General features: G+C 42.7%; 1 protein-coding gene across 1 annotated transcript in view; it reads right to left on the minus strand.

Moving 5' to 3' along the window:
* The window catches only part of LOC309702850 (NLR family CARD domain-containing protein 3-like), a gene marked incomplete at its 3' end in the record, with an annotated part of 41924 nt that extends 19634 nt beyond the window's left edge, over positions 1-22290 (minus strand). The window contains exons 1-7 of the mRNA XM_082527472.1: positions 22160-22290; positions 21734-21835; positions 12166-12244; positions 11775-12003; positions 9813-11610; positions 4692-4865; positions 2736-2909 (exon numbers count right to left, since the gene is read on the minus strand). Coding sequence (XP_082383598.1) covers positions 2736-2909; positions 4692-4865; positions 9813-11610; positions 11775-12003; positions 12166-12244; positions 21734-21835; positions 22160-22248 — 2645 coding nt within the window. The 5' untranslated portion in view covers positions 22249-22290. The remainder of the gene's footprint in view (positions 1-2735; positions 2910-4691; positions 4866-9812; positions 11611-11774; positions 12004-12165; positions 12245-21733; positions 21836-22159) is intronic.
* Positions 22291-22810: the final 520 nt, after the last annotated feature.

Below are 22810 nucleotides of genomic sequence, written 5' to 3' on the forward strand. Positions count from 1 at the left end.
ACTGCGAAAGAGGAACAATTTCTTGTTGTCTCTGCAAAAAGAGGAACAGTTTCTTGCAGGATGTGTGTCTGGTGTTCTAGACGAGAAGTGGAAGTCCAAAGGCTGACAGGAAATACCTGCCATGAAGATAGAGACAATGTTCCTTTTCAAACTGTGTTAAAAGTCATTGTGGTTTTGAATTGACGTATGCATATATTGTATCTGATGACGCATGAGGGGGCATCATTAAATTCAAGCCCTGATGGTATAAAATATCTGTTTATGCTTTTTTTTTTTTTTTTTTTTTTTGGAAGTGATCTGTTTATGCTTTAATTAAGTCGGAGATCAGCCCTGTCTGCGAACGGAGCTGGTCTTCCTATGCGTGTATTTCATTAAAATCAATTGTTTGACCAAGCTCTTCTAGACCATGGTTGTTTGTACTCTCCTTCCTCAATATTTGAACCTTAACACTTCCCATCCCATGCAAGGCCACCTGGGTTGGCTGGAAGACTGTTTACTTAGCCTAGCAGGGCGAAGGACATTGTCTCAGCTGAACTCTGGACATGCACACACATACATATACACTGATATGCACACACTCATCCCCCCTCCCTTTCCAAATGCCTTCAATGCTTATTCCCTCCTGTGAACACGCCGGGTCTGAGCCCCCGCTGGAATGGTAGCGCTGGGCAGGATGGCTGCTGTGTTTGCTTCGGATTACTCCTCACCCCCCACCCAACCCTGTGGCTTGTCACGTGTTCCATAATGTTGTGCTGTGGACATTTATGTGCTTTTTTTTGTGCAGAGGAGTTTTTTTTGTTTCCTGTTCTCATGCTGTCCTCCCAGGAGCCCAGCATGAGTAGAGGTCTCTTTTTTTCCTCTTGTACTTTCCCATTGTACTGTATATTTCAGTGTTTTTTTTTTCTGTAACGCTACCGATCGCCGACCTGTATCCCCATGTGATGTCTGTGTTAGATCGGTGGGGGGGGGGGGGGGGGGGTCCTTTTTCACTGCAGGGCAACCTGCACGTGGCGAATAAAGCCTTGATTGATTGATTGATTGATTGAATTTGAGTTATTTTTTCATTTTGGTATACTATATTAGCCCAGTTGATCTAAATTCAGACAAAAAATTCAAAATCTGTGTAGAAAAAAGTTATATTTTTTACTGTAAAACCGACAAACATGTTTAACGAACCATTTTCATAACCTGAAGTGCAAATTGAAATTGTACATTTCTAAAAAATTATGCACATGTTTAGCAAACAGCAAAGTTATATGGTACCATTTACCTAAAAATGCAGCCAAGGCTTCAGGCGTTTTTTATATAACCATTTAAATCTATTTACAGAACAATCAGGTGTGCTACATCAAATAAGAAGGCACACAAATTATTTGTGCAAGTCCAAAAAATGTAGTTTGTGTTCAGTATAAGACAGAGGAGAACAGCACAGGCCTAAACCCTGCAGGTCTGACAGCAGGGGGTGCATCAGTCCAGTTTTCCATAAGGGAACAGCGTTTACACTGGAATCTGCCTTTGACGGCTTTTTTAGAGCAAACAAGAAATTTAGCAGTCTAACTGACACACAATACAAAACAATAACTACACAACACACTAACTACAGCCTCCAAACATGCTAAACGTCACTAATGTCTCACATATGAAAACTCGCTCTCTTTCTTTCTTTCGCTCGCCCGCTTTCCGTTGCGGGTGTCACTCCTAAAAACTTCTCCTTCTCCCTAAACAACCAAATGTCGCATGTTGCCTTATCATTTTTTTGATTGGCTGACATGGTAAACTCTAACACCAATAGGCAAAGGGTGTTTTTTCTTTTTCTTTTTTCACTCACAAGCGGAGAGTGTTTGCTAGCGCTGTCTCTAGAAAACGCTGTTTTTACCATTCTTCCCGCTGTAAACACCGCTGTTTTGTTCAGAAAAAAACATTGCGTGTATTTTTTATCATAACTCTGGTTTTACGTGGCCCATCGACACAATTCAAAAACTGGTATATAGTTTGAAGTCCGCACTTTCGACCCAAGTTGAAATTGAGACACTGACGCACTGCATCTTGTAGCTGTGTCGTCTTAAATTGGTCATGTGATTTTGACGCGCCTGCGCATCCGGCGACCCCAGAGGGTTAAGTACTGCAGTATTCCTGCCAGTAAGTCATTTTAGTTTTCTTTTAAGCTGCCTGAATGCAGTTTCCGTCCTTACTTCTGTGTTACATTCCTGATCCCATCATGGCACCATCATCCTCTGTACACTTCCTCTACTCACTGAGACAACTTCTTCTGCTGCATTTCAACTTCCTCTCATTCTTCATTTCCTCTGGATATCATCTATGTCTTCCTGTGTCCTAATATCATCTAACCCTTGTTTAACTTCAGACTTAAATGTAGTCCACTAATACTCGCCAAACTTCCACCTTCCCTTTCCCCTCAACATTTCTTTATCAGCTCAGTCCTGTTTTACAAGAAATGAGATTGTGGTCTCTTCCCATTGTTGTTTCCTGGAAACTTCCCAGCTGTAAATTCCTGCTATGTTTCTTGATACCGATGTTAAATCCAGCACAAACTCTTTCCATGAGTCTGTAAATGTACTCATTGCATTGTTTTCAGTTTCATTACTTGTGTACTGGCTTTTCAAAGCATATTGTGATCTTTACATGTCACATCTCCATGAATCAAACAGGAACGGAGTGAAAGATACAGGAAATGTTTCCAGCTCTTCCTCCTCTAGCGGTCATTCTCTCCATACCTGAGAGTGTCCAGTCTCCATCCTGGATCTTTCAGTCCAGCCGACAGCAGCTTCATTCCTGAGTGCCCAGGATGATTGTAGCTCAGGTCCAGCTCTCTCAGATGGGAGGGGTTTGAGCTCAGAGCTGAGGCCAGAGAAGTACAGCCTCCCTCTGTGATCAGACAGCCTGACAGACTGCAGACACACAAAATTCTGTGAATAATGATATTCTATTTGTCAGATACAATAAAATCTTTCCATTTCCACCCATTCAATTTCATTTAGCTTCATTTATGAATGACAAATGTCTAGTGTCAGGTAACACCTTACAATATTAGAGAGAAAGCCCCAACTATCCATTCCATTATAATTCCGTTCAATTCAATTTCAGTTATACAGATCAGAATCACAACAGTCCCCTCAAGGCTTTTTATATTGTAAGGTAGACCCTGCAAATAAAAAAACAACAACAATCATAAGACCCCAAACCATGAGCAACCACTTGGAGACAGTAGGAAGGAAAAACTCCCTTCTAACAGGAAGAAATCTCCAGCAGAATCAGGATCAGGGAATGCCAGACATCAGCCGCGACCGTTTGGGGTGAGAGAAGGAAAACAGGATAAAGACATGTTGTGGAAGAGAGCCAGAGATTAATAACAAGTATGATTCAATGCAGAGAGGTCTAAGTTTAAGAATATAATCAACCCACTGTTATCACTGTAGCCAGGCTGACAAAAGGTCAGAGCACTGTTGAGCCAACCATCCCTTTAATGTTAACTAGTAATGACTAGTAATGGCTCATGTGATTAGGTAGAGGATCATCAGGGGGTCCTTTTGTCCCTCTTTGGGGGGGATACTCCCACGGGGTTTAAATCTGGGACTCCCCACCATTTTACCCTAGAACTGAAGAAGTTTCTCGGATGAGAGCTGAAACATCTTCAAGCAGCCTAAAGAAGTCCAGACGTTTTTCTTTCCAAGCTCCTTAGACTATGATGACCTGGATGACTGAAAACCTTCATAGACACAGTAATGAGTTCTTGAACTTCTTCGCAAATAAAATTTTAATCGTTAGAGAAAAAATTACCCATAACCATCTCACAGATGTAATATTACCTACAGCTCCCTTTAGTACCATTGTTATTCATTTAGACTCTTTTATTCAATTGATCTTTCTGAGTTAACTTCAATAATTACTTCCTCCAAACCTTCAACATGTCCTTTAGACCCTATTACCACACAAACTGCTCAAAGAAGTCCTGTCATTAATTAATGCTTCAATATTACTGTATAATTGTATTCTGTTGTACATATTGTATATATTTAGAGTATTTAAAAGTAGAATGGGAGGCAGAGCCTTCAGTTTTCAGGCCCCTCTTCTGTGGAACCAGCTTCCAGTTTGGATTGGAAGACAGACACTATCTCTACTTTTCTCTACTTTTAAGATTAGGCTTAAAACTTTCCGTTTTGCTAAAGCATATAGTTAGGGCTGGACCAGGTGACCCTGAATCCTCCCTTAGTTATGCTGCAATAGACATAGGCTGCCGGGGGATTCCCATGATGCATTGAGTTTTTCCTTTCCAGTCACCTTTCTCACTCACTATGTATTAACAGACCTCTCTGCATTGAATCATATCTGTTATTAACCTCTGTCTCTCTTCCACAGCATGTCTTTTATCCTGTCTTCCTTCTCTCTCCCCAACCGTTCGCAGCAGATGGCCGCCCCTCCCTGAGCCTGGTTCTGCCGGAGGTTTCTTCCTGTTAAAAGGGAGTTTTTCCTTCACACTGTCGCCAAAGTGCTTGCACATAGGGGGTCATATGATTGTTAGGTTTCTCTCTGTATCTATGACGCGCCTTGAGGCGACTTTTGTTGTGATTTGGCGCTATATAAATAAAATTGAATTGAATTGAATTAACTGTTTATGCAATAATGTACTTCAAATATTAAATGATAACCTGTGGGAAAGTCTGAATTCTGACCTCAGAGTTTCCAGTGTACAATGTAGACTCTTCACTCCAAAAGACAGAAGCTTCATTCCTGAATCACGCAGGTCATTGTTACTCAGGTCTAGTTCTCTCAGACTAGAGAACTGGGAGCAGAAAACTGAGGACAGGGCTTCACAGCTTCTCTTTGACAGTTTACACCAGTTCAACCTAAAGAAGCAATGATAAATGTGAGCATCTTAAATCCTTAATCTAGAGAAGACAAAAAAAATAAAAATGAATACCATTCAATGCGAAAAATCATTATAGTAAAAACTTTAACTATTTCAATTATCTACCATTATAGTTAACTATATTTAGGGTAGCACGGTGGCACGGTGATTAGCACTGTTGCCGCACAGTAAGAAGGTCCTGAGTTCAATTCCACCAGGCCGGGGTCTTTCTGTGTGGAGTTTGCGTTTTCTCCACATTCTTGCCTGGGTTTTCTCCGGGTACTACGGCTTCCTCCCACCATCCAAAGATATGCAGCTTGTGGGGATAGGTTAATTGGATAATCCAAATTGCCACTAGGTGTGGCAATTTGGAATGTGCGAATGTGCGAGTGAATATGAGTGCGAATGGTTGTCTGTCCCTGTGTGTTGGCCCTGCGACAGACTGGCAACCTGTCCAGGGTGTACCCCACCTCTCGCCCTATGACAGTTGGGATAGGCTCCAGCACCCCCTGCGACCCTGAAAAGGATAAGCGGAAGCAAATGGATATAGTTAACTCTTTCTTTTGCCATTAAAGTTTTTTTATTGATTTTGCAACATATACTTAAACCTGTATAAAAGGGGGGAAAAAACAAAAACAAGCAAACAAACAAACAAACAAAAAAGAAACGCGCACAAGGAAAAAAAAATGCTGGTGTGCACCCCTGCGCTTACAAGTATAAAAGAAAGAAAGGAGTAAGTAACAATGGGTTCCAACAGAAGAAACGCAGAATTAGGCAAATAAAATTGACGGTTAAGTAACATTTGGACCGATGGTCACAGTTAATAGTCCTTCAAATTACGATAATATGGTCATGATTTCCTGTTTGCTTCAAATAGCTCCAAAAGTAGTCCCAAAGTTCATCTTTGACTTCTGTATCATTTTTAAGTTTATTCAGCATGGACTCATAGGAAGCAGTCTCTGCCATTGCTCTGATCCAGTCTTTCAGTTCAGGACGTGCTGCAGTCTTCCAGTGCCTAAGGGTAATCCTCGATACAGTTACCAGTCCAACCATAACAACCGTAAAAATATTATTATGAATTCTTGGAATATGAGAACGGTTTCCTAAAAAGCACAATTCAGGAGTTAAGGGCACTTCTAATCCTGAGCAACCTTTTAAGAGTGTGACGACTTCCTTCCAAAAAGGAGCTATAAGGGAACATTCCCAAAAACAATGTAGGAAAGTCCCGGCCTCAATTTTACATTTCCAACAGAGATAGTCAGGCATAAGCTTCATACGATGTAATCTTGTTGGAGTATGATAATATCTATGCAGAATTTTATATTGTATGCATTTGCTCCTCACCTCCTTAACATAAAAGGCCCATCCATTTTTCATTTGGAATTGATGCATTTAAATCTTTCTGCCGCAAAGTTTTAATATTCGAACATTCCCCACTTCTACTATTGTTTACCAACCTATAAAAGCATGATGCTGTGTGGTGCTCCTGAGGCATATTTATAAAATTTAGAACAAGATTTTCATGTCCCCTTCTGAACTTCGACGTCACACAATGTCTAATTTGCAAATATCTCCAGAAATTTTCCTTCCCTTCCAATTTTTATGTTTGAACAAGGTTTCTAGAGGACATAATTTCCCATCTTTAAATAAGTCGCTAATAACATTTATGCCATGAGACTGCCACAGTTTCCAAAACACAATTTTTTTCCCTATACGAATAGTTGGATTGTTCCAAAGAGATGAGTAAAACTGCACATGAGGTGATATTTTAAGAATTCTATGTATATTGAGCCAAACCTGGCTAGAATGAAACAAAACTGGGTTCGTTGAAGTGCAGCTTTGAGACAACATACATTTTGGATCAAAAGGAGTATAAATCTCAGACTCTATACTTAGCCATTCTTGTCCGGCTTGATTTTTTCCCCAGTAATTAACCAATTTTGCCATCTCGAATGAGACTGAATATAATCTTGGATCGGGTAAACTTAAACCACCCTTCTCTCTAGGAGCATATAATTTACTTAGCTTGATTCTTGCCCTTTTCCCATCCCACAGAAACTGCTTATTAAGTCTTCATACTGTTTAAAGAAGCCAGGCGGTATCGCAATTGGTAACATCATTACTACATAGTTAAATTGGGGAGCTATGATCATTTTTACAATATTTATTTTGCCCCACAATGAGATTTTTAATTTGCCCCATTTTTCTCTATTTGTTTTTATTTTTAGAAGGACTGGGTCAAAATTAAGTTCGGGTAGGTCCTCCATATCTTGGCTTAGCCTAAAAAAATTCAATTTCAAAAATTCAATTTTAAATAGGTACCTAGAGGGATGAAGTATCTTGGGCTTAGGCTTAGGCTAGTTAACTCTTTAAATGTGGTCAATAACACATTCATATTTATGTATCTAAATGGAAAGTAGTAAATTGGGGTAGATTAGTTGAGTATCGAGTGGCGTAGGCATACATTGCTATTGGCCATCTAATTAATTCTCTTGCTAATAAACCATAATCACATTTTTTTTAAAGATATAGTAAATTAAGGAGGACTATATTTTCTCATTACCAGCTCTAAAGTTATATACTGGACCTTCACTGTATAAAACAATCCCTTGATGCACCTAAATTTTTAACTCATTCTCATATAAAGCCAACCTACATAAAGTCTCCATTTTTCTAATAGGCCACTTTCAGGAAACCCGCCTAAGAACAGTAATAAATAAAATCGTTTCTCGTTGCTGAAAAGAAATAGAAACTCCTCATCTAAATGGATAGCACAAACCTCTGCAGCAACAAAGATTGTAGGAGAATGTATGTTACATTTTTGGCTCATTACCTCCTTACTGTGAAGCATCACAGTGGGTTTAGTTTTTCAAACTATAATTAAAAAAAACATACACTTGAACTTACTGTTACAAGCTAATGTAATGAATAACATGCAGATCTGGCCCACACAATGTGCTTACACATGGCCCACACTCCGTAAAGAATGATGGCCCTTTGGTTTGCCAGAGGTGGCCCACACATGAGCCCATGGTGTACCAAAGTGTATACTCACAAACCTGTCAAACCTGCATTTGAAATGTTGGCTAGCATAGCAGTATAGTATTGCAACATGGCATTTGGGTCTTCTAACTAAAATAGGAAAATGGGAGCATAAATAGTGCCATCATTGTCAGACCTGGCCCACAACTGGTTGACACCAGTCAGTCAGATCCAGGCCAGTCAGATCTGCCTGGACGCTGGTCTCATTTATACTGCCGCTGTTGGTAAAACCTCTCTGCTACTCACCACTTTCACCTGCCTGCCACCCTGTGCTTCTACTTGGAATTTTGGACTCACCCAGACCTCTGTCGCCTTTCCCTCCAGCTTCTCTCTACCTGCAACCAATGCCTTTGACCTGCTACAGTTTCCCCCATCAAGTTCCCATACCCAGCCATCATAGTGTCCCCTCATAGTTCATGTTATTTGCCACTTCCTTCTTCCTAGATCATGTTCATAGTTCTTGCTTTATTTACAGCCTTTCATAGTTTATGCTCTTAGCTCCAGCTCAGTTCTTGGCCTTAACACTGTTTACTTTGTGCACTGTTAAATAAAGTTCTTTGTTTAAAAAAAAATACTAAATACTGTTACAGTTACAGTTTAAAAAGGTGGTATTCAGAATACAGTTACTTTGTTGGAATAAAGGGATTGAACGGTGGTCTTTTCCTGTTTCATATGTTAGGCTATGCCCTCTCTATTTTTGGTAATTCCATGCCGGTGGAAACCCAAACAAAACACGCATTAAGAGGCTCTAATACCTGTGTCTCAATCTTGCAGCCCATACTTGCAGCCCACATAATGACGTGACAAAACGACCGTGGGCGACCGTGGCTCAGGGGGTTGGGAATCGCATCTGTAACCAGAAGGTTGCCGGTTCGATCCCTGGGCTCTCTGTCCTGGTCGTTGTGTCCCTGGGAAAGACACTTTACCCTACTTGCCTACTGGTGTTGGCCAGAGGGGCCAATGGCGCGATATGGCAGCCTCGCTTCTGTCAGTCTGCCCCAGGGCAGCTGTGGCTACAACCGTAGCTGCCTCCACAAGTGTATGAATGTGAGAGTGAATGAATAGTGGTATTGTAAAGCGCTTTGGGAGCAGACTTTCAACACCTCTCTCTGTCTCTCACTAGCAAAGTTGACGCAGACAACAAAGTAATGCTAGTTTTCGGCTACGAGCCTGATACAGAACCTGACGTATTAGCCAGAGGTCCCTTTACTACGGTTTGGAGCCACGGACCTGTTTTATATAGCGGAATAGTTTTCTATACAAGATTGCTGCAAAAAGTGTAGCCTTACCTGTCCACCCTACTGTTACTCATTTATATTAAGATTTAAAGATCTAGTTGGAATTGGTATGGCGAGTAACCTTCAGTAATAGTAATAAGTCACACAGCAATAGTACATTCATGTAGTTGCAAAAGGCATGATAATATATTATGTAATCCAAAGTATTCAGAAAACGTTACTCTCATTGAGTAACGTAACGGAATACGTTACAAAATACATTTTGGGGCATGTATTCTGTAATCTGTAGTGGAATACATTTTGGAATACATACTGGTTATATGATTTTGACATACTGCCATACATCGATGCCAGAAGGTTAAATGTGAGTCCTGAAAAAAAACTAAGGGTCCAATTTTTATCACGTAGTTTATGTTGAATGTTATAAGATTGTGTTTAACAATAACTAAGGGTTCAGTACTGATGTCTTAGAGAGTAAAACTTCATTTTGCAAACTGCAGGAATTTATTTTATTTTACATCATTTAAAGTATTACAAAGGAAAACAAATATGTTCCAGCTACATTAATAAAATCATATGACAATATTTTATGCATATGAATATGTTGACCTGTGTTAAAAGCTTTATTGCTGTTTTAAAAAAAGGATAATTATATATTTACTTACAGAGCTTTGTTGGAGGCTTTGACCACTGGCAGCAGCCTCAGAAGAGCCTCCTCTGAAGCAGAGTATTTCTTCAGGTCAAACACATTCAGATCTTTTTCTGATGACAGTAAGATGAAGACCAGAGCTGACCACTGAGCAGGGGACAGTTTATCTGTGGAGAGACTTCCTGATCTCAAGGACTGTTGGATCTCCTCCACTAGAGAACGATCATTCAGCTCATTCAGACAGTGGAGCAGATTGATGCTTTTCTCTGCAGAGAGATTCTTGCTGAGTTTCTTCTTAATGTACTGGACTGTTTCTTGACTGGTCTGTGAGCTACTTCCTGTCTGTGTCAGCAGACCTCGTAAGAGAGTCTGATTGGTCTGCAGTGAAAGACCCAGGAGGAAGCGAAGGAACAAGTCCAGGTGTCCATTTGGACTCTGTAAGGCCTTGTTCACAGCACTCTGGTAGAAGAGTTTCTCTGCAGATTCTCTTGTGTCAGAGTTCTGGGAGGTTGCCTGTTGTTCTTCCAGCAGATTGAGTCCAGAGTTGATGAAGGTCAGATGGACATGAAGAGCAGACAGAAACTCCTGAACACTCAGATGGATGAAGCAGAACACCTTGTCCTGGTACAGTCCTCTCTCCTCTTTAAAGATCTGTGTGAACACTCCTGAGTACACTGAGGCTGCTCTGATATCGATGCCACACTCTGTCAGGTCTGATTCATAGAAGATCAGGTTTCCTTTCTGCAGCTGATCAAAAGCCAATTTTCCCAGAGACTCCATCATCTTCCTGCTCTCTGGACTCCAGTGTGGATCTGTCTCAGCTTTTCCATCATACTTGACCTTCTTCACTTTGGCCTGAACCACCAAGAAGTGGATGTACATCTCAGTCAGGGTCTTGGGCAGCTGTCCTCCCTCTCTGGTTTTCAGCACATCCTCCAGAACTGTAGCAGTGATCCAGCAGAAGACTGGGATGTGACACATGATGTGGAGGCTTCGAGCTTTCTTGATGTGGGAGATGATCCTGCTGGACTGCTTTTTATCTCTGAATCTCTTCCTGAAGTACTCCTCCTTCTGGGGGTCAGTGAACCCTCTGACCTCTGTCACCATGTCAATACAGTCAGGAGGGATCTGATTGGCTGCTGCAGGTCGTGTGGTTATCCAAAGCCGAGCGGAGGGAAGCAGTTTCCCCCTGATGAGGTTTATCAGCAGCACATCCACTGAGGTGGACTTTCTAGGGTCAGTTAGGATTGTAGTTTTGTGGAAGTCCAGAGGAAGTCGACACTCATCCAGACCATCAAAGATGAACACAACCTGGAAGTCTTCAAAGTTGCAGATTCCTCCTTCTTTGGTTTCAGTAAAGAAGTGATGAACAAGTTCCACCAAGCTGAACTTTTCCTCTTTCAGCACATTCAGCTCTCTGAAAGTGAATGGAAATATGAACTCAATGTCCTGGTTGGCTTTGTCTTCAGCCCAGTCCAGGCTGTATTTCTGTGTTAAGACTGTTTTCCCAATGCCAGCCACTCCCTTTGTCAGCACTGTTCTGATTGGTTCATCTCTTCCAGGTGAGTCTTTAAAGATGTCTTCTTGTCTGATTGTTGTTTCTGGTCTGTCTGGTTTCCTGGATGCTGCTTCAATCTGTCTGACCTCATGTTCATCATTGACCTCTGCAGTCCCTCCCTCTGTGATGTAGAGCTCTGTGTAGATCTGATTCAGAAGGGTTGGGTTTCCTGCTTTAGCGATCCCCTCAAACACACACTGGAACTTCTTCTTCAGGGTGGATTTAAGGTCTTGCTGACAAACAGTAGTACAGAGTTCTGAATCAAAAGAAGAACAATGCAATATGTAAGTTACGGATCTGTAAAATGCACATGACAATTTTAATCAAATACATCATTTTGAGGTTTGGTGCATCTCTTATAATATTAGTAAGTGTTGCCTTTATCACTAGCAGCTTAAATATTTAGATAAATCCTCTTACTGTTCTGCAGACGGTCAGCCAGCTCCTCCTGCTTCATTCTTCTCAAAAAGTTTAGTGTGATCTTCACAAATGCCTCTCTGCTGCTCCTCCTCTGCTCTCTATTCTCTCCCTCCAACACCTCCTCATACATCCTCTGACTCTCTAAGCATTCTGGGTAATCTGGACTCAGAACCTTCTGGATCCTCTTCAGCTCGTTCTTCACAAAAGTGAGGATGTTGTCCTCAAGCAGCTAGAACAGAATACTTTACGAATGACCCAATCAGACTGAAATCATGGAGCCAAACATCAGATATATATGGGAAACACTGACAATCCACTGGTCTACAAAGAGTAGCTTGGAGATGGCTGTGAACAGAATAGATGTAACAGTAGTTGTTGTATATGTACAGACCATAAATATGGAGTCCAGGTGTGTTTGATGCTGCTGGGCAGACTGACCAATAGGAACCTCTGAGCTCTCCTGGTCCACTCTGTGGAGGAATCCTGAAGAATTAGCTCAAGCACAGGATAAATATCAAGAAAAAGGCATTTTGACAAACAAACTGACTCAGATAACTCCCTGTAGTGTTAGGGTTGAAAATTATGATTTTATTTAAACACAATACAAATGTGCTCATAATCGAGTTGGCGCTCTGTGTTTGAGGATTAAAAGCTTTGTCCAACGCTACTGTCTGGATTTGAAATATTGGGAGATAACGTAGAGTGCAGAGGGTTTTGCAACATGCTTACACATACACTGACAATGGTTAAAATAGTCTCTGGGTCAGAGAGTCCAAACAAGATGTCATCGAACCAGACCTCAGGATCAACAGTGGAATAATATTAGATAACCAAGGCTTCGCTTCGCAGGGTGTGTTTTTGTGTCTGTCTTTTTGATTCCAGAAAATAGAAGCAGATAGGAGGCTAAGGAGCTTGGAAAGAAAAGCATCTGAACTTCTTTAAGTTGCTTGAAGACATTTCACCTCTTATCCTAGAAGCTTCTTCAGTTCTAGGGTCACATGGTGGAGAGTCCCAGATTTAAGCTCTGTGGGAGTAACCCCCCCAAGAGGGACAATGGACCCCCTGTTGATCCTCTACCTAATCACACCAGCCAAGGTGTGAAAATGGGTGTAGGTCACAATCAGCCAGGGTCTCGGGTGAGCTCATTGTGAAACCTAGCTCTACCCTAACCCTAACCCTAACAACTATAAATAACTGACAACACAAAACACTGGGTCACCGACCCAGGACCCTGACACTGACATCAGTAAGAAGAGTACCTTGGTCACTGTTCATAACACCATTGAAATTAAACCTGTTATGACTGGAGAATTTTCACAATTTGAAACTTGTCAACCACACATAGATTGATGTTATCTACTCTCATTTTTTGCACTATGTGAACAACCTCATATATCAGCAATCCTATTAGATGAATTCAAATAAACTTATTCCAAAACAAGGTAATATTTGTTTGTCTGGTGCACTTTTACATTGCGACGCGTCTGTCGACATTGCGTCCATCAACTTTGCTAGCTTTGCTTTGGCTTTCGCTAGCTTTATCCTTTTCTAGATTATCCCAAAATGCCCTTGGTCTACGTGTGTACAATCGCCAGCTACTTTTAGAAATTAAAGCATCGTATGATCTGGCTCTTAAACAAACGGCGACAGGAGATGATTATGGGCCTCCTCCACGACTTTTTGAGCCCCGTATTCCGGCCTTCTATACCGACACTCCTACACCACTTCCTGGAAGAAGGGCCCGAGGAAACAAGGAAAGTGGGCTGGTACACTCATCAAAGTCAAGGCTTTTCTCTGTGCTTCCCGTGGAACTATGGGACCAGGAGAGTAAATCACTAGATGGATCCTGCCTGTTGTCCCTGGAGCTTTTTATTTCCCTAAGTGGCCTCGGACCCCTGGATGCGGTGTGGACCACAAAAATCTTCGCAAGCTTGACAGAGCCAGAGCATCAGATGCTAGGATCTACGTCCTTCCAATGGCTCTACTAAATGTAAGATCGTTAGCAAACAATTCGTTTATATTAAACGACTTCCTAAAGTCACAACAGCTGTACTTTCTGTTTCTGAGAGAAACATGGCGTCAACCGGGTGAGTCTGTAGCTTTTTCGGAACTGGTTCCTCCTAATTACTCATTCTTCAGCCTCCCTCGGTCCTCTGGTGGGGGGGAGGCTTAGCCACCATGTTCAACACTCGATTTCATTGCCATCAAACATTACAGCAGTATTCATTTTCTAGTTTTGAACTCCAGCTATTTGAGTTACACCTGAACTCTACTGCGCCTTTGTTGTGTGCCCTCATATACCGTCCTCCCAAGTTTAATAAGGATTTTATCAAAAGGTTTTCAGATTTAATGGCTGGAATTGTTCTTAAATTAGACCGTTTTTTAATCCTTGGTTATTTTAACATCCATGTCTGCTGTTACTCTAAACTTCTGGTCAAGGTCTTTTTAAATATTATTGACTCTTTTAACTTAACCCAATGGGTTACTGGTCCCACACATGAAAAATGTCACACACTGGACTTGGTGCTCTCCTACGGGCTGCATGTGTGCGTTACGTGTCATTTTCTTTTGTTTAGGTTTGCTATGTGTTTGGGATTTGTTTTATGCCTGCCTGTGTTCCCTCTGTCTGTCCATGGTGTCACTGTCATTGCTTGTGAGTCTGTCTGTTAAGTTCAGTGTCTTGCCTGGTTCCCTGTGTCTGTAAGTTTCCTGTTTTATTCTGACGGTCTTTGTCTCATGTGAGCGTGTTCAGAATATGTTTCCCCTGTCTCGTCAGCACTGATTTCTCCCAGGTGTGTTCCCCTCCTGTCTGTCATCCCTTGATTACTGCTGTGTGTATTTAAGCCCTATGTGTTCTCCTGCTTGTTACTGGTTTGTCTGTGTTAGTTCCCTCTGTCATCCTGAGTGGTTTCCCTGCATCTGTTTGCGTCTCTCTGTCCTTCACCCTGTTTGGTTATCATTTCAGGTTTGTTCTTTAGTTTTCCCAGTTTAGGTTTCCTCAGTTGCCTCTCATGCTCCCTCTTCCTGTTCGTGTCATTCTGCCACTTTGAAAATCAACTTTCACTCATATCTTCCATCCTCTCCTTGCGTTTTGGGTCCTTTAATAATTCCACATGGCTCATCCCACGAGCCGTGACACTTGACTGTGGTAGTTCGTAACCTAAGATCATCACACTGCCCCTCTGATTGTCTCTCCCCAAGCTTGCTTAAAAACACTTTTAATACTGTTGGGCCTTTTATCCTGAGATTAATTAATACGTCCCTTGATACAGGCTGTGTCCCATCATGCCTTAAACAAGCTATAGTTCAGCCTCTTCTTAAAAAACATAACCTGGACCCAACTGTTGTGTCTAATTACAGCCAAAAGTGGTGTACAGTCCGGACAGTGTGCGCACCGCGGATGACGTCAGTGCGCACACTGTGTCTGAGGAGGATGTGCGGAAGTGCTTCAGGAAGGTGAACACGCGCAAAGCTACTGGTCCGGACGGGATTCCCGGCCGCGTCCTCAAGTCATGCGCGGCTCAGCTGGCTGGAGTGTTCACACACATCTTCAACCTTTCCCTCTCTCTGTCTGTAGTCCCAGCCTGCTTCAAAATGGCCACCATCGTCCCTGTACCCAAATCCTCCACCATCTCCTCATTGAACGACTGGCGACCTGTAGCCCTGACCCCCATCGTGAGCAAATGCTTCGAGAAGCTGGTCAGGGACTTCATCCGCTCTGCACTACCCGACTCACTGGACCCTCTACAGTTCGCATACCGCCACAACAGGTCCACTGATGATGCCATAGCCCTGACACTACATACTGCCCTGTCACACCTGGAGAAGAGAGACAAGTATGTGAGAATGCTGTTTGTAGATTACAGCTCAGCATTCAATACCATTGTTCCCTCGAAGCTGGACAGGAAACTGCAGGATCTAGGACTGAGCAGCTCCCTCTGCAGCTGGATCCTTAGCTTCCTGTCTGACAGACGCCAAGTGGTCAGACTGGGCAGCATCACCTCATCCCCCGTCACACTGAACACTGGTGCTCCACAGGGGTGTGTACTGAGCCCTCTCCTGTACTCACTCTACACCTACGACTGCACAGCCACTGACAACTCCAACATCATTGTGAAGTTTGCGGACGACACTACAGTGGTGGGTCTTATCACCAACGGTGATGAGACTGCTTACAGGGAGGAGGTCAGCGCCCTGACCCACTGGTGTCAAGACAACCATCTCACCCTCAACGTCGCAAAGACAAAGGAGTTGATAGTGGACTTCCGGAGGTGCAGAGAAGTACACACCCCCATCACCATCAACGGCGCTGCTGTGGAGAGAGTGAGCAGCTTCCGGTTCCTTGGAGTACATCTGGCTGAGGATCTTACGTGGTCAGTACACACAAACAAAACAGTGAAGAAGGCGCAGCAGTGCCTCTTCTTTCTCAGGAGACTGAAAAGATTCGGCATGAGCCCCCGCATCCTCAGGACCTTCTATCACTGTGCCATTGAGAGCATCCTCACTGGATGCATCACCACCTGGTATGGCAACAGCACCGCCTACAACTGCAAAGCTCTCCAGCGAGTAGTGCGGTGCTCTGAACGGATAATTGGAGGTGAGCTTCCCTCCCTCCAAGACATCTACAGGAAGCGCTGCCTGAGGAAAGCGGGGAGGATCATCAAGGACTCCAGTCACCCCAGCCATAAACTGTTCAGACTGCTTCCATCAGGAAGGAGGTTCTGCAGCATCCGGTCCCGTACCAGCAGACTGAGAGACAGCTTCTTCCATCAGGCCATCAGACTGCTGAACACTTCATAGACACCTCAGCTTCACTACTGGAACTTCAACATTATGCACTACACACTGTACAGTAATGCCGCTTGTTTTGCACCTATTCAACTCTGTATATTTTATATTTTATTTCATTATTTTTTTTTTTTACTATTTAATTTGTAAAAATGTGTATATATACACACACACACACACACACACACACACACACACACACACACACACGTACGTAGGAAATCATTTAGTATACACATCCAGAAATGCATACACTATTATATACTGTACATATATTTATTAGTTTCAGGTTGGCCATTCTTGTATTTTGCTCGTTTGTGTTGTTGTGTTTTGCACATCTCTGTTGCTTGTGGGGCTCGCACACAAGAATTTCACTCGCATGTGCTGTGCCAGTGTGCCTGCACATGTGATGTGACAATAAAAGTGATTTGATTTGATTTGATTTGATTACTTACAGTTGCAGGCCCACCTTGATTTTAACAAGATCTCTGAAACATTTCAATCTAGTTTTAAATCACTACATAGTGAGAGAGGAGGCACTTTTAAGAATTTTTAATAATAATTTTTAATAATATATATATATATATATATATATATATATATATATATATATATATATATATATAGTTTTTAATAATTTTGATATTCTTTAACCCTGGACTCTGGCAGCCCTGCTGCTCTTTTATTGTTAGACCTGTCAGCAGCTTTTGACACAGTCGACCATGACATCTTGTTATCACGGCTAGAATTTCATGCTGGCCTAAAAGGACTGCCCTCCCGTGGTTTCGGTCCTACTTGTCAGAAAGGTCTTTTTACGTCAATATGGGCCCCCATAGTTTGTGTACAAACAGACTGGCATTGTGCCATCACGCACCAGGGTGAGTTATAACAATGACAAACCCTGGTTTACCCCTAAACTCAAAAAGCTGTGGCTGGAAAAGAGTAAGGCGTTCAGAAGCGGAGACAGGGACTGCTACAGAGAGGCCAAGTACAAGTTCACTAAGGAAGTGGACATTGCCAAACATCAGCACTCTGAGAAGATGCAGCAGCAGATATCAGAGAATGACTCGGCCTCTGTGTGGAAAGGTTTTAGGAATATTACAAACTACAAGCCTAAAACCCCCCACTCCACTGACGACTTGCTCTTGGCCAACACCCTTAACGACTTCTACTGCCGTTTTGACGAGCCATCAGGCAGCCTTCACACCTCCAACGACCCCAACAATAGAGGCACTTTGGACACTCATTCCCCCACCTCTCCCCCCTCCATAGAGCCATCACCACCTTCAAACTGTTCACCTACAACACCCCCCTCCTCACCCCACACAAAAGAGGATTTCACACCACCTCCTCCGACCACAACTCTTCATATTCATGAAGCAGATGTGAGGAAGCAGTTTAAGAATCTGAATGCTCGGAAAGCTCCCGGCCCAGACGGTGTGTCTCCTGCCACCCTCAGACACTGTGCAAACGAGCTGGCCCCAGTGTTTTCTGGCATCTTCAACTCCTCACTGCAGGCATGTCATGTGCCTGCCTGCTTCAAGTCCTCTACCATAATCCCTGTCCCCAAGAAACCTAGGATCACTGGACTAAATGACTACAGACCCGTGGCTCTGACATCTGTGGTCATGAAGTCATTTGAGCGCCTAGTTCTCTCCCATCTCAAGACCCTCACGGCCCCCCTCCTGGACCCCCTGCAGTTTGCATATAGAGCCAACAGGTCTGTAGACGACGCCATCAACATGGCCCTACACTTCATCCTGCAGCATCTGGACTCCCCAGGAACCTACGCCAGGATCCTGTTTGTGGACTTCAGCTCTGCCTTCAACACCATCCTTCCAGACCATCTCCGAGACAAGCTTTCCCAGATGAATGTGCCTGATCCCATCTGCCGGTGGATCACTGACTTCCTGACGGACAGGAAGCAGCACGTGAGGCTGGGGAAGAATGTCTCGGACTCCCGGACCATCAGCACCGGCTCCCCTCAGGGCTGTGTTCTTTCTCCTCTGCTCTTCTCCCTGTACACCAACTGCTGCACCTCCACCCACCAGTCTGTCAAGCTAATCAAGTTTGCAGATGACACCACCGTTATTGGACTCATCTCGGACGGGGACGAGTCTGCCTACAGGAGAGAGGTTGAACGTCTGGTGTCCTGGTGCAGCCACAACAACCTGGTGCTGAATGCCCAGAAGACAGTGGAGATTATTGTGGACTTCAGGAAGCACACAGCCCCAGACACCCCCATCACCTCTGTGGACTCATTCCGCTTCCTGGGTACCACCATCACCCAGGACCTGAAGTGGGAGCCCACCATCACCTCCGTCATCAAGAAAGCCCAGCAGAGGATGTACTTCCTGAGGCAGCTGAAGAAATTCAACCTGCCAACACGGACGATGATGCAATTCTACACTGCAATCATCGAGTCCATCCTCACCTCCTCCATCACCGTGTGGTACGCTGGAGCCACTGTCAGGGACAAACAGAGACTGCAGCGTGTTGTGCGCTCTGCTGAGAAGGTGATTGGCTGCAGACTCCCATCTCTGCAGGACCTGTACACCTCCAGGACACTGCGGCGTGCAGCCCGGATCTCAGCTGACCCTTCCCACCCTGGACACAGTCTGTTTGACCTGCTCCCCTCAGGCAGGAGGCTCCGGTCCATTCGCACCAGAACCTCTCGCCACAAGAACAGTTTCTTCCCCTCTGCTGTTGGACACATGAACAATAACCACATGACTGTCCCCGCCACTCACACATGACCCTACGCTGTGTCACTGCATCATTTCATGTCTGGCACTGATCACCACCTGCACTCATGTATATATCCTTCTACGTAGCACTCTTAATTCTTATTCTCATGTATATATCTAATGTATATCTCATGCACATATCTTTCTTTCTACATAGCACTTTAATTCTTATTGTTTGCACTGAAGCACCGCAGCAAATTCCTAATGTTGTAAACCTCAACATCTGGCAATAAACCCATTCTGATTCTGATTCTGATTCTGATTCAATGACAGCTTTTACAAAAGGGCAATTGATTATGGAAATGTTTCGTCACTCATCCAAGTGACATCTTCAGTCTCAGCTGACTGCAAGTTTCCCCAAACTAATAAACAGTATATTTCCATAACGACTGAAACTAGCACCACTGAATGAAAAATGTCTGCGTCAGCTGTAGGTCAATCCTCACATCACATCTGAGAAATAACAATCTCTGGAAATGACAAGAACATTCTCCAATCATTTTATTAACTTTCCCTGTGTTACGAACAAACATCAGAATTTTCATATCTGTATTATAATATAATATAATATAATATAATATAATATAATAAAATATTTTGTATTATAATATTTGTAGTCTGGCACACAGAAAGTGTGTTTAAGTTTGATTTTTTTTTTGTCAGTATAAATTGATGTTACTAATAGATTGTTGTGTGAAAAAATAATACTCAATGTTTAATCTTTTTCCCTTGTTGGTAGTGGCTCCTAAGAGACCAGTTAATTTGAACAGTAAATCTTGAAGATTGGCAGTGTACAGTCGTGGCCAAAGGTTTTGAGAATGACACAAATATTAGATTTCACAAAGTTTGCTGCTAAACTGCTTTTAGATCTTTGTTTCAGTTGTTTCTGTGATGTACTGAAATATAATTACAAGCACTTCATACATTTCAAAGGCTTTTATCGACAATTACATAACATTTATGCAAAGAGTCAGTATTTGCAGTGTTGGCCCTTCTTTTTCAGGACCTCTACAGTTCGACTGGGCATGCTCTCAAATCAACTTCTGGGCCAAATCCTGACTGATAGCAACCCATTCTTTCATAATCACTTCTTGGAGTTTGTCAGAATTAGTGGGTTTTTGTTTGTCCATCCGCCTCTTGAGGATTGACCACAAGTTCTCAATGGGATTAAGATCTGGGGAGTTTCCAGGCCATGGACCCAAAATGTCAACATTTTGGTCCCCAAGCCACTTAGTTATCACTTTTGCCTTATAGCACGGTGCTCCATCGTGCTAGAAAATGCATTGTTCTTCACCAAACTGTTGTTGGATTGTTGGAAGAAGTTGCTGTTGGAGGGTGTTTTGGTACCATTCTTTATTCATGGGTGTGTTTTTGGGCAAAATTGCGAGTGAGCCCATCCCCTTGGATGAGAAGAAGCCCCACACATGAATGGTCTCAGGATGCTTTACTGTTGGCATGACACAGGAATGATGGTAGCGCTCACCTTTTCTTCTCCGGACAAGCCTTTTTCCAGATGCCCCAAACAATCGGAAAGAGGCTTCATCTACTGTATGAATATGACTTTGCCCCAGTCCTCAGCAGTCCATTCACCAGACTTTCTGCAGAAGATCAATCTGTCCCTGATGGGGTTTTTTTGGAGAGAAGTGGCTTCTTTGCTGCCCTTCTTGACACCAGGCCATCTTCCAAAAGTCACCATGCACCATGGTTAACAATGGAAGGAAAATAATTTCAAACATCACCCTCCTTTTAACATGTCAGATCTGCCATTCTAACCCAGTCAGCCTGACATAATGATCTCCAGCCTTGTCAACATTCTCACCTTAGTTAAGAAGACGATTACTGAAATGATCTCAGCAGGTTCTTGAATGACAGCAATGAAATGCAGTGGAAAGGTTTTTTTTGGGATTAAGTTCATTTTCATGGCAAAGAAGGACTGTGCAATTCATCTGATCACTCTTCATAACATTCTGGAGTGCAAGAATGTTAAGCAGCAACTTCTCCAATTACCAATATTTATGTGATTCTCAGAACTTTTTGCCACAACTGTATAACATAGAAACAGTACGTCAACTGCTACAGCATACTGATTTGCATTTTGCATTTTGCATTTTCTTCTAATGCATATATGCATTAGAAGAAAATGCATATATGTGAGGGTTTTTTTGGTATCTTCAGACTGTACATTAACTTCACTTGTTTACTGAGACTGACAGGTCGTCAGACAGCCCCACCTGTAAAATGATGCACTACCTGCTATTGATTACTTCCTGTTTGCTGAAGTGGATTTTCAGTTGTTTAGAAACCAAAGGCTTGTTTTTAAGAGACAGTTTAAATGGGATTGACCGAATGATGTGTTTGCACTGCAGTTTATATCCAACAGCATCAAGCAGTTAAATCAAAGAGTTCATGTTACTAACAGCTCACCTCTCTGCAGCAGATGTCTGCTGGTCATTAAAATGAATGAGGCGATCATTAGACCAGTCACTCTTTAAGGACACAGAGCTGGGTGTAGGTCCAGGTTTAAGTCTCCGAAGTCTCCTAAAAAAAAAAAAAAAAAAAAAAAAAAAAAAGCCCCCTTCAATAAATACCTCTTATGAATCTTTAATGAAAATGTGAACTGCATAAACTGATAAAATTTTAAATAATTGAATATTGACATGAACCTACGTTTTACCAGATGACTTTTTCTCCCCTAAATTACTAAACAAATCCTTCATCTGTTGGTTCTTAGATGACACAGAGCTGGGTGGAGGTCCAGGTTGGTTCCTGTGAATAATGATGGAGCAGTGATGTGAGTGCTGAGCTGTGACATGGAGAAGAGTCATGGACAGTTAGAGATGGTCATCTCACCTCTGAGCTTTGGTCTGGCTCTCATGTTCCCCACACAGAGTGGTTTTAGAGGGAGGGACTCCCTCCTCTCTGTCCTCACACTGATCCATGCTGCTCAATTCACATCAGCTCACACACACTTTCTACCTTCACCTGCAGAGGAAACACAAATCATTCATGTGCACATCAACTGAAATCCTCCTTTCCATCATGTGTGCTGTCCAAATATCAGCTGCTTCTTTCCTGCTTCATCTCAGTGTCAGCTGGATGCAGTCAGACACCAGTGTCAGGCAGACGAAGCTGCCATCAGCTGCTCTACTATCAGTCCACTAGATGGAGCCGTGAAGCACACACGATGCATTCACTTACATACAACAACAGTCAGCACTGATAGAATTATGTTTATGATTATGGAATATTTATTTCAATACTGTTCATTATCAACTTCTCAGATCATTCCAGAGTAAATTAATGAACACATTACTGTTTACTTTAGTTTTTCCTAATTTCTCATTAATGCTCATTTTTGCATTAACAGGACTTTTATTCTTCTGTTATAGTTGCTAAAGTAACACACACACACACACACACACACACACACGTACGCTGCGTCCTCTGTGGACTCTCAGTGAACTCACAAAGTACGAATTATAAGTACACAAACACGAACCT

The sequence above is a fragment of the Aulonocara stuartgranti genome (genome assembly GCF_965226115.1).
Source record: "Aulonocara stuartgranti genome assembly, chromosome: 3".
NCBI classification, from domain to species: Eukaryota; Metazoa; Chordata; class Actinopteri; order Cichliformes; family Cichlidae; genus Aulonocara; species Aulonocara stuartgranti.